The sequence below is a fragment of the Xenopus tropicalis genome, chromosome 6, assembly GCF_000004195.4.
Source record: "Xenopus tropicalis strain Nigerian chromosome 6, UCB_Xtro_10.0, whole genome shotgun sequence".
NCBI classification, from domain to species: Eukaryota; Metazoa; Chordata; class Amphibia; order Anura; family Pipidae; genus Xenopus; species Xenopus tropicalis.
Genome location: NC_030682.2, coordinates 154,347,473 through 154,359,742, shown reverse-complemented (window position 1 = coordinate 154,359,742; position 12,270 = coordinate 154,347,473). Strand labels below are relative to the sequence as shown.

Below are 12,270 nucleotides of genomic sequence, written 5' to 3'. Positions count from 1 at the left end.
CGCTGTTACTGGGGATCTGAGGGTTGGGTCATACACTGTTACTGGGGATCTGAGGGTTGGGTCATACACTGTTACTGGGGATCTGAGGGTTGGGTCATACACTGTTACTGGGGATCTGAGGGTTGGGTCATACACTGTTACTGGGGATCTGAGGGTTGGGTCATACACTGTTACTGGGGATCTGAGGGTTGGGTCACGCGCTGTTACTGGGGATCTGAGGGTTGGGTCACGCGCTGTTACTGGGGATCTGAGGGTTGGGTCATACACTGTTACTGGGGATCTGAGGGTTGGGTCATACACTGTTACTGGGGATCTGAGGGCTGGGTCATACACTGTTACTGGGGATCTGAGGGTTGGGTCATACACTGTTACTGGGGATCTGAGGGTTGGGTCACGCGCTGTTACTGGGAATCTGAGGGTTGGGTCACGCGCTGTTACTGGGGATCTGAGGGTTGGGTCATACACTGTTACTGGGGATCTGAGGGTTGGGTCATACACTGTTACTGGGAATCTGAGGGTTAAGTCATACACTGTTACTGGGGATCTGAGGATGGGGTCACGCGCTGTTACTGGGGATCTGAGGGTGGGGTCACGCGCTGTGACTGGGGATCTGAGGGTGGGGTCATACACTGTTACTGGGGATCTGAGGGTTGGGTCATACACTGTTACTGGGGATCTGAGGGTTGGGTCATGCGCTGTGACTGGGGATCTGAGGGTGGGGTCACGCGCTGTGACTGGGGATCTGAGGATAGGGTCATACACTGTTACTGGGGATCTGAGGGTTGGGTCACGCGCTGTTACTGGGGATCTGAGGGTTGGGTCACGCGCTGTTACTGGGAATCTGAGGGTGGGGTCATACACTGTTTACTGGGGATCTGAGGGTTGGGTCATACTCTGTTACAGGGAATCTGAGGATTGGGTCATACACTGTTACTGGGGATCTGAGGGTTGGGTCATACACTGTTACTGGGGATCTGAAGGTTGGGTCATACACTGTTACTGGGGATCTGAGGGTTGGGTCACACACTGTTACTGGGGATCTGAGGGTTGGGTCACGCGCTGTTACTGGGGATCTGAGGGTTGGGTCACGCGCTGTTACTGGGGATCTGAGGGTTGGGTCATACACTGTTACTGGGGATCTGAGGGTTGGGTAACGCGCTGTTACTGGGGATCTGAGGGTTGGGTCACGCGCTGTTATGGGGATCTGAGGGTTGGGTCATACACTGTTACTGGGGATCTGAGGGTTGGGTCATACACTGTTACTGGGGATCTGAGGGTTGGGTCATACACTGTTACTGGGAATCTGAGGATTGGGTCATACACTGTTACTGGGGATCTGAGGGTGGGGTCATACACTGTTACTGGGGATCTGAGGGTTGGGTCATACACTGTTACTGGCGATCTGAAGGTTGGGTCATACACTGTTACTGGGGATCTGAGGGTTGGGTCACACACTGTTACTGGGGATCTGAGGGTTGGGTCACGCGCTGTTACTGGGGATCTGAGGGTTGGGTCACACACTGTTACTGGGGATCTGAGGGTTGGGTCACGCGCTGTTACTGGGGATCTGAGGGTTGGGTCACGCGCTGTTACTGGGGATCTGAGGGTTGGGTCACGCGCTGTTACTGGGGATCTGAGGGTTGGGTCACGCGCTGTTACTGGGGATCTGAGGGTTGGGTCATACACTGTTACTGGGGATCTGAGGGTTGGGTAACGCGCTGTTACTGGGGATCTGAGGGTTGGGTCACGCGCTGTTACTGGGGGATCTGAGGGTTGGGTCATACACTGTTACTGGGGATCTGAGGGTTGGGTCATACACTGTTACTGGGGATCTGAGGGTTGGGTCATACACTGTTACTGGGGATCTGAGGGTTGGGTCATACACTGTGACTGGGGATCTGAGGGTTGGGTCATACACTGTTACTGGGGATCTGAGGGTTGGGTCACGCGCTGTTACTGGGGATCTGAGGGTTGGGTCACGCGCTGTTACTGGGGATCTGAGGGTTGGGTCATACACTGTTACTGGGGATCTGAGGGTTGGGTCATACACTGTTACTGGGGATCTGAGGGTTGGGTCATACACTGTTACTGGGGATCTGAGGGTTGGGTCACGCGCTGTTACTGGGAATCTGAGGGTTGGGTCACGCGCTGTTACTGGGGATCTGAGGGTTGGGTCATACACTGTTACTGGGGATCTGAGGGTTGGGTCATACACTGTTACTGGGAATCTGAGGGTTAAGTCATACACTGTTACTGGGGATCTGAGGATGGGGTCACGCGCTGTTACTGGGGATCTGAGGGTTGGGTCACGCGCTGTTACTGGGGATCTGAGGGTGGGGTCATACACTGTTACTGGGGATCTGAGGGTTGGGTCATACACTGTTACTGGGGATCTGAGGGTTGGGTCACGCGCTGTGACTGGGGATCTGAGGGTGGGGTCACGCGCTGTGACTGGGGATCTGAGGGTGGGGTCACGCGCTGTTACTGGGGATCTGAGGGTTGGGTCATACACTGTTACTGGGGATCTGAGGGTTGGGTCATACACTGTTACTGGGGATCTGAGGGTTTGGTCACGCGCTGTTACTGGGGATTTGAGGGTTGGGTCACGCGCTGTTACTGGGGATCTGAGGGTTGGGTCATACACTGTAACTGGGAATCTGAGGGTTGGGTCATACACTGTTACTGGGGATCTGAGGGTGGGGTCACGCGCTGTTACTGGGGATCTGAGGGTGGGGTCACGCGCTGTTACTGGGGATCTGAGGGTTGGGTCATACACTGTTACTGGGGATCTGAGGGTTGGGTCATACACTGTTACTGGGGATCTGAGGGTTGGGTCATACACTGTTACTGGGGATCTGAGGGTTGGGTCACGCGCTGTTACTGGGGATCTGAGGGTTGGGTCATACACTGTTACTGGGAATCTGAGGGTTGGGTCATACACTGTTACTGGGAATCTGAGGGTTGGATCATACACTGTTACTGGGAATCTGAGGGTTGGGTCATACACTGTTACTGGGGATCTAATGGTTGGGTGACACACTGTTACTGGGGATCTGAGGGTTGGGTCACGCGCTGTTACTGGGGATCTGAGGGTTGGGTCACGCGCTGTTACTGGGAATCTGAGGGTTGGGTCATACACTGTTACTGGGAATCTGAGGGTTGGGTCATACACTGTTACTGGGAATCTGAGAGTTGGGTCATACACTGTTACTGGGGATCTGAGGGTTGGGTCATACACTGTTACTGGGGATCTGAGGGTGGGGTCATACACTGTTACTGGGGATCTGAGGGTTGGGTCACGCGCTGTTACTGGGGATCTGAGGGTTGGGTCATACACTGTTACTGGGGATCTGAGGGTTGGGTCATACACTGTTACTGGGGATCTGAGGGTTGGGTCACGCGCTGTTACTGGGGATCTGAGGGTTGGGTCATACACTGTTACTGGGGATCTGAGGGTTGGGTCACGCGCTGTTACTGGGGATCTGAGGGTTGGGTCATACACTGTTACTGGGGATCTGAGGGTTGGGTCATACACTGTTACTGGGGATCTAAATGTTGGGTCATACACTGTTACTGGGGATCTGAGGGTTGGGTCACACACTGTTACTGGGGATCTGAGGGTTGGGTCACGCGCTGTTACTGGGGAGCTGAGTGTTGGGTCACGCGCTGTTACTGGGGATCTGAGGGTTGGGTCATACACTGTTACTGGGGATCTGAGGGTTGGGTAACGCGCTGTTACTGGGGATCTGAGGGTTGGGTCACGCGCTGTTACTGGGGATCTGAGGGTTGGGTCACGCGCTGTTACTGGGGATCTGAGGGTTGGGTCATACACTGTTACTGGGGATCTGAGGGTTGGGTCATACACTGTTACTGGGGATCTGAGGGTTGGGTCATACACTGTTACTGGGGATCTGAGGGTTGGGTCATACACTGTTACTGGGGATCTGAGGGTTGGGTCACGCGCTGTTACTGGGAATCTGAGGGTTGGGTCACGCGCTGTTACTGGGGATCTGAGGGTTGGGTCATACACTGTTACTGGGATCTGAGGGTTGGGTCATACACTGTTACTGGGAATCTGAGGGTTAAGTCATACACTGTTACTGGGGATCTGAGGGTGGGGTCATACACTGTTACTGGGGATCTGAGGATGGGGTCACGCGCTGTTACTGGGGATCTGAGGGTGGGGTCACGCGCTGTTACTGGGGATCTGAGGGTGGGGTCATACACTGTTCCTGGGGATCTGAGGGTTGGGTCACGCGCTGTTATTGGGGATCTGAGGGTTGGGTCATACACTGTTACTGGGGATCTGAGGGTTGGGTCATACACTGTTACTGGGGATCTGAGGGTTGGGTCACGCGCTGTGACTGGGGATCTGAGGGTGGGGTCACGCGCTGTTACTGGGGATCTGAGGGTTGGGTCATACACTGTTACTGGGGATCTGAGGGTTGGGTCACGCGCTGTGACTGGGGATCTGAGGGTGGGGTCATACACTGTTACTGGGGATCTGAGGGTTGGGTCATACACTGTTACTGGGGATCTGAGGGTTGGGTCACGCGCTGTTATTGGGGATCTGAGGGTTGGGTCATACACTGTTACTGGGGATCTGAGGGTTGGGTCATACACTGTTACTGGGGATCTGAGGGTTGGGTCACGCGCTGTTACTGGGGATTTAAGGGTTGGGTCACGCGCTGTTACTGGGGATCTGAGGGTTGGGTAATACACTGTAACTGGGAATCTGAGGGTTGGGTCATACACTGTTACTGGGGATCTGAGGGTGGGGTCACGCGCTGTTACTGGGGATCAGAGGGTTGGGTCATACACTGTTACTGGGGATCTGAGGGTTGGGTCATACACTGTTACTGGGGATCTGAGGGTTGGGTCACGCGCTGTTACTGGGGATCTGAGGGTTGGGTCATACACTGTTACTGGGAATCTGAGGGTTGGGTCATACACTGTTACTGGGAATCTGAGGGTTGGGTCATACACTGTTACTGGGGATCTGAGGGTTGGGTCACGCGCTGTTACTGGGGATCTGAGGGTTGGGTCATACACTGTTACTGGGGATCTGAGGGTTGGGTCACGCGCTGTTACTGTTACTCCTACATGAACTTTCCAGCAGGGGAATGACCGGTTATTATAGAGTCACATCAGCTGTTTGTATTGGGATCTATTTACTGAATGATATGAGCGGCTCCTACATGAACTTTCCAGCAGGGGAATGACTGGTTATTATAGAGTCACATCAGCTGTTTGTATTGGGATCTATTTACTGAATGATATGAGCGGCTCCTACATGAACTTTCCAGCAGGGGAATGACTGGTTATTATAGAGTCACATCGGCTGTTTGTATTGGGATCTATTTACTGAATGATATGAGCGGCTCCTACATGAACTTTCCAGCAGGGGAATGACTGGTTATTATAGAGTCACATCAGCTGTTTGTATTGGGATCTATTTACTGAATGATATGAGCGGCTCCTACATGAACTTTCCAGCAGGGGAATGACTGGTTATTATAGAGTCACATCAGCTGTTTGTATTGGGATCTATTTACTGACTGATATGAGCGGCTCCTACATGAACTTTCCAGCAGGGGAATGACCGGTTATTATACAGTCACATCAGCTGTTTGTATTGGGATCTATTTACTGACTGATATGAGCGGCTCCTACATGAACTTTCCAGCAGGGGAATGACTGGTTATTATAGAGTCACATCAGCTGTTTGTATTGGGATCTATTTACTGAATGATATGAGCAACTCCTACATGAACTTTCCAGCAGGGGAATGACTGGTTATTATAGAGTCACATCAGCTGTTTGTATTGGGATCTATTTACTGAATGATATGAGCGGCTCCTACATGAACTTTCCAGCAGGGGAATGAGCGGTTATTATAGAGTCACATCGGCTGTTTGTATTGGGATCTATTTACTGAATGATATGAGCGGCTCCTACATGAACTTTCCAGCAGGGGAATGACCGGTTATTATAGAGTCACATCGGCTGTTTGTATTGGGATCTATTTACTGACTGATATGAGCGGCTCCTACACGAACTTTCCAGCAGGGGAATGACTGGTTATTATAGAGTCACATCGGCTGTTTGTATTGGGATCTATTCACTGAATGATATGAGCGGCTCCTACATGAACTTTCCAGCAGGGGAATGACCGGTTATTATAGAGTCACATCAGCTGTTTGTATTGGGATCTATTTACTGACTGATATGAGCGGCTCCTACACGAACTTTCCAGCAGGGGAATGACTGGTTATTATACAGTCACATCAGCTGTTTGTATTGGGATCTATTTACTGAATGATATGAGCGGCTCCTACATGAACTTTCCAGCAGGGGAATGACTGGTTATTATAGAGCCACATCAGCTGTTTGTATTGGGATCTATTTACTGAATGATATGAGCGGCTCCTACATGAACTTTCCAGCAGGGGAATGACTGGTTATTATACAGTCACATCAGCTGTTTGTATTGGGATCTATTTACTGACTGATATGAGCGGCTCCTACATGAACTTTCCAGCAGGGGAATGACCGGTTATTATAGAGTCACATCAGCTGTTTGTATCGGGATCTATTTACTGAATGATATGAGCGGCTCCTACATGAACTTTCCAGCAGGGAATGACCAGTTATTATAGAGTCACATCAGCTGTTTGTATTGGGATCTATTTACTGACTGATATGAGCGGCTCCTACATGAACTTTCCAGCAGGGAATGACCAGTTATTATAGAGTCACATCAGCTGTTTGTATCGGGATCTATTTACTGACTGATATGAGCGGCTCCTACATGAACTTTCCAGCAGGGAATGACCAGTTATTATAGAGTCACATCAGCTGTTTGTATTGGGATCTATTTACTGACTGATATAAGCGGCTCCTACATGAACTTTCCAGCAGGGGAATGACTGGTTATTATAGAGTCACATCAGCTGTTTGTATTGGGATCTATTTACTGAATGATATGAGCGGCTCCTACATGAACTTTCCAGCAGGGGAATGACTGGTTATTATAGAGTCACATCAGCTGTTTGTATTGGGATCTATTTACTGACTGATATGAGCGGCTCCTACATGAACTTTCCAGCAGGGGAATGACCGGTTATTATAGAGTCACATCAGCTGTTTGTATCGGGATCTATTTACTGAATGATATGAGCGGCTCATACATGAACTTTCCAGCAGGGGAATGACTGGTTATTATAGAGTCACATCGGCTGTTTGTATTGGGATCTATTTACTGAATGATATGAGCGGCTCCTACATGAACTTTCCAGCAGGGAATGACCAGTTATTATAGAGTCACATCAGCTGTTTGTATTGGGATCTATTTACTGAATGATATGAGCGGCTCCTACATGAACTTTCCAGCAGGGGAATGACTGGTTATTATAGAGTCACATCAGCTGTTTGTATTGGGATCTATTAACTGACTGATATGAGCGGCTCCTACATGAACTTTCCAGCAGGGGAATGACTGGTTATTATAGAGTCACATCAGCTGTTTGTATTGGGATCTATTTACTGACTGATATGAGCGGCTCCTACATGAACTTTCCAGCAGGGGAATGACTGGTTATTATAGAGTCACATCAGCTGTTTGTATTGGGATCTATTTACTGAATGATATGAGCGGCTCCTACATGAACTTTCCAGCAGGGAATGACCAGTTATTATAGAGTCACATCAGCTGTTTGTATTGGGATCTATTTACTGAATGATATGAGCGGCTCCTACATGAACTTTCCAGCAGGGGAATGACTGGTTATTATACAGTCATATCAGCTGTTTGTATTGGGATCTATTTACTGAATGATATGAGCGGCTCCTACATGAACTTTCCAGCAGGGGAATGACTGGTTATTATAGAGTCACATCAGCTGTTTGTATTGGGATCTATTAACTGACTGATATGAGCGGCTCCTACATGAACTTTCCAGCAGGGAATGACTGGTTATTATAGAGTCACATCAGCTGTTTGTATTGGGATCTATTAACTGACTGATATGAGCGGCTCCTACATGAACTTTCCAGCAGGGGAATGACTGGTTATTATAGAGTCACATCAGCTGTTTGTATTGGGATCTATTTACTGACTGATATGAGCGGCTCCTACATGAACTTTCCAGCAGGGGAATGACTGGTTATTATAGAGTCACATCGGCTGTTTGTATTGGGATCTATTTACTGACTGATATGAGCGGCTCCTACATGAACTTTCCAGCAGGGAATGACCAGTTATTATAGAGTCACATCAGCTGTTTGTATTGGGATCTATTTACTGAATGATATGAGCGGCTCCTACATGAACTTTCCAGCAGGGGAATGACCGGTCATTATAAAGTCACATTTATAATAAAGATATAATTACCTGCCAGGTTTGTAGCCTTGGGGAGCCCTTTATGTCGGTAATGGGAGTAGATTCCATGCGGGGCGGGGTGAGGGGGAATTGGGGGGTCACTACTCTGTGGGTTGGGGTACAGGGGGCGGAGGGACAGTAGGGGGGTAACTACTCTGTGGGTTGGGGTACAGGGGGTGGAGGGACGGTATGGGGGTCACTAGTCTGTGGGTTGGGGTACAGGGGGCAGAGGGACAGTAGGGGGGTAACTACTCTGTGGGTTGGGGTACAGGGGCCGGAGGGACAGTAGGGGGGTCACTACTCTGTGGGTTGGGGTACAGGGGCCAGAGGGACAGTAGGGGGGTCACTACTCTGTGGGTTGGGTACAGGGGCCGGAGGGACAGTAGGGGGGTCACTACTCTGTGGGTTGGGGTACAGGGGGCGGAGGGACAGTAGGGGGGTCACTACTCTGTGGGTTGGGGTACAGGGGCCGGAGGGACAGTAGGGGGGTCACTACTCTGTGGGTTGGGGTACAGGGGCCAGAGGGACAGTAGGGGGGGTCACTACTCTGTGGGTTGGGTACAGGGGCCGGAGGGACAGTAGGGGGGTCACTACTCTGTGGGTTGGGGTACAGGGGGCGGAGGGACAGTAGGGGGGTCACTACTCTGTGGGTTGGGGTACAGGGGCCGGAGGGACAGTAGGGGGGTCACTACTCTGTGGGTTGGGGTACAGGGGGCGGAGGGACAGTAGGGGGGTCACTACTCTGTGGGTTGGGGTACAGGGGCCGGAGGGACAGTAGGGGGGTCACTACTCTGTGGGTTGGGGTACAGGGGCCGGAGGGACAGTAGGGGGGTCACTACTCTGTGGGTTGGGGTACAGGGGCCGGAGGGACAGTAGGGGGGTCACTACTCTGTGGGTTGGGGTACAGGGGCCGGAGGGACAGTAGGGGGGTCACTACTCTGTGGGTTGGGGTACAGGGGCCGGAGGGACAGTAGGGGGGGTCACTACTCTGTGGGTTTGGGTACAGGGGGCGGAGGGACAGTAGGGGGGTCACTACTCTGTGGGTTGGGGTACAGGGGGCGGAGGGACAGTAGGGGGGTCACTACTCTGTGGGTTGGGGTACAGGGGCCGGAGGGACAGTAGGGGGGTCACTACTCTGTGGGTTGGGGTACAGGGGGTGGAGGGACAGTAGGGGGGTCACTACTCTGTGGGTTGGGGTACAGGGGCCGGAGGGACAGTAGGGGGGTCACTACTCTGTGGGTTGGGGTACAGGGGCCAGAGGGACAGTAGGGGGGGTCACTACTCTGTGGGTTGGGTACAGGGGCCGGAGGGACAGTAGGGGGGTCACTACTCTGTGGGTTGGGGTACAGGGGGCGGAGGGACAGTAGGGGGGTCACTACTCTGTGGGTTGGGGTACAGGGGCCGGAGGGACAGTAGGGGGGTCACTACTCTGTGGGTTGGGGTACAGGGGCCAGAGGGACAGTAGGGGGGTCACTACTCTGTGGGTTGGGTACAGGGGCCGGAGGGACAGTAGGGGGGTCACTACTCTGTGGGTTGGGGTACAGGGGGCGGAGGGACAGTAGGGGGGTCACTACTCTGTGGGTTGGGGTACAGGGGCCGGAGGGACAGTAGGGGGGTCACTACTCTGTGGGTTGGGGTACAGGGGGCGGAGGGACAGTAGGGGGTCACTACTCTGTGGGTTGGGGTACAGGGGCCGGAGGGACAGTAGGGGGGTCACTACTCTGTGGGTTGGGGTACAGGGGCCGGAGGGACAGTAGGGGGGTCACTACTCTGTGGGTTGGGGTACAGGGGCCGGAGGGACAGTAGGGGGGTCACTACTCTGTGGGTTGGGGTACAGGGGCCGGAGGGACAGTAGGGGGGTCACTACTCTGTGGGTTGGGGTACAGGGGCCGGAGGGACAGTAGGGGGGGTCACTACTCTGTGGGTTTGGGTACAGGGGGCGGAGGGACAGTAGGGGGGTCACTACTCTGTGGGTTGGGGTACAGGGGGCGGAGGGACAGTATGGGGGTCACTACTCTGTGGGTTGGGGTACAGGGGCCGGAGGGACAGTAGGGGGGTCACTACTCTGTGGGTTTGGGTACAGGGGGCGGAGGGACAGTAGGGGGGTCACTACTCTGTGGGTTGGGGTACAGGGGCCGGAGGGACGGTATGGGGGTCACTACTCTGTGGGTTGGGTACAGGGGCCGGAGGGACAGTAGGGGGGTCACTACTCTGTGGGTTGGGGTACAGGGGGCGGAGGGACAGTATGGGGGTCACTACTCTGTGGGTTGGGGTACAGGGGCCGGAGGGACAGTAGGGGGGTCACTACTCTGTGGGTTGGGGTACAGGGGCCGGAGGGACAGTAGGGGGGTCACTACTCTGTGGGTTTGGGTACAGGGGGCGGAGGGCCGGTATGGAGGGGGTCACTACTCTGTGGGTTGGGTACAGGGGCCGGAGGGCCGGTTATCGGTACAGGGGGGGGGCGGCAGAGGGACCGCTCAGGGGAAGGATTCGGTTCCGGACAGAGAGGCAGCGGCGGTTCCGGTTCAGGGATCGTTCCGTATCACAGAATAAATCACAGCGGTCAAATGAAGCGGCGCTCAGTGTTACCATGGAGACCGGACGCCGAGGGCGGGGCTGACAGAAATGATCTGCCCATTACCGACCAATCCCACTCTCCTTTAATGTCCCAGTCTTCCCGAAGCCCCGCCCACTGACCCGCCCATCCGGGTCTCTTTCCTCTGCTGCTCTGGGTCCCGCCCTACAAACTGACTCCCTCGTAAGGAACTCCCCAATCCCTACCCCCGGGGTCCCCCCCTCTGTCTCTCACCCCCCCAAGCCCTACCCCCGGGGTCCCCCCCTCTGTCTCTCACCCCCCCAAGCCCTACCCCCGGGGTCCCCCCCTCTGTCTCTCACCCCCCCAAGCCCTACCCCCGGGGTCCCCCCCTCTGTCTCTCACCCCCCCAAGCCCTACCCCCAGGGTCCCCTCTCTGTCTCTCACCCCCCCCCAATCCCTACCCCCGGGGTCTCCCTCTGTCTCTCACCCCCCCAAGCCCTACCCCCGGGGTCCCCCTCTGTCTCTCACCCCCCCAAGCCCTACCCCCGGGGTCCCCCTCTGTCTCTCACCCCCCAATCCCTACCCCCGGGGTCCCCCCCTGTCTCTCACCCCCCCAAGCCCTACCCCCAGGGTCCCCTCTCTGTCTCTCACCCCCCCAATCCCTACCCCCGGGGTCTCCCCCTGTCTCTCACCCCCCCCCCCAAGCCCTACCCCCGGGGTCTCCCCCTGTCTCTCACCCCCCCCCCAATCCCTACCCCCGGGGTCTCCCCCTGTCTCTCACCCCCCCCAAGCCCTACCCCCGGGGTCTCCCTCTGTCTCTCACCCCCCCCCAAGCCCTACCCCCGGGGTCTCCCCCTGTCTCTCACCCCCCCCCAAGCCCTACCCCCGCGGTCTCCCTCTGTCTCTCACCCCCCCCCCCAAGCCCTACCCCCGGGGTCTCCCTCTGTCTCTCACCCCCCCAATCCCTACCCCCGGGGTCTCCCTCTGTCTCTCACCCCCCCAATCCCTACCCCCGGGGTCTCCCTCTGTCTCTCACCCCCCCCAATCCCTACCCCCGGGGTCTCCCCCTGTCTCTCACCCCCCCCCCCAAGCCCTACCCCCGGGGTCTCCCTCTGTCTCTCACCCCCCCCCCAAGCCCTACCCCCGGGGTCTCCCCCTGTCTCTCACCCCCCCCCCAAGCCCTACCCCCGGGGTCTCCCTCTGTCTCTCACCCCCCCCCAGCCCTACCCCCGGGGTCTCCCTCTGTCTCTCACCCCCCCCCCAAGCCCTACCCCCGGGGTCTCCCCCTGTCTCTCACCCCCCCCCAAGCCCTACCCCCGGGGTCTCCCTCTGTCTCTCACCCCCCCCAAGCCCT

General features: G+C 54.9%; 1 protein-coding gene across 3 annotated transcripts in view; it reads right to left on the bottom strand.

The window, feature by feature from the left end:
• Window positions 1-8,514, bottom strand: part of wdr97 (WD repeat domain 97) — a 115,386-nt gene extending 106,872 nt beyond the window's left edge. For all 3 annotated transcript variants that reach the window (XM_031904102.1, XM_031904103.1, XM_031904104.1), the window contains exon 1: window positions 8,393-8,514. In XM_031904102.1, coding sequence (XP_031759962.1) covers window positions 8,393-8,449 — 57 coding nt within the window. In that variant the 5' untranslated portion in view covers window positions 8,450-8,514. The remainder of the gene's footprint in view (window positions 1-8,392) is intronic.
• Window positions 8,515-12,270: the final 3,756 nt, after the last annotated feature.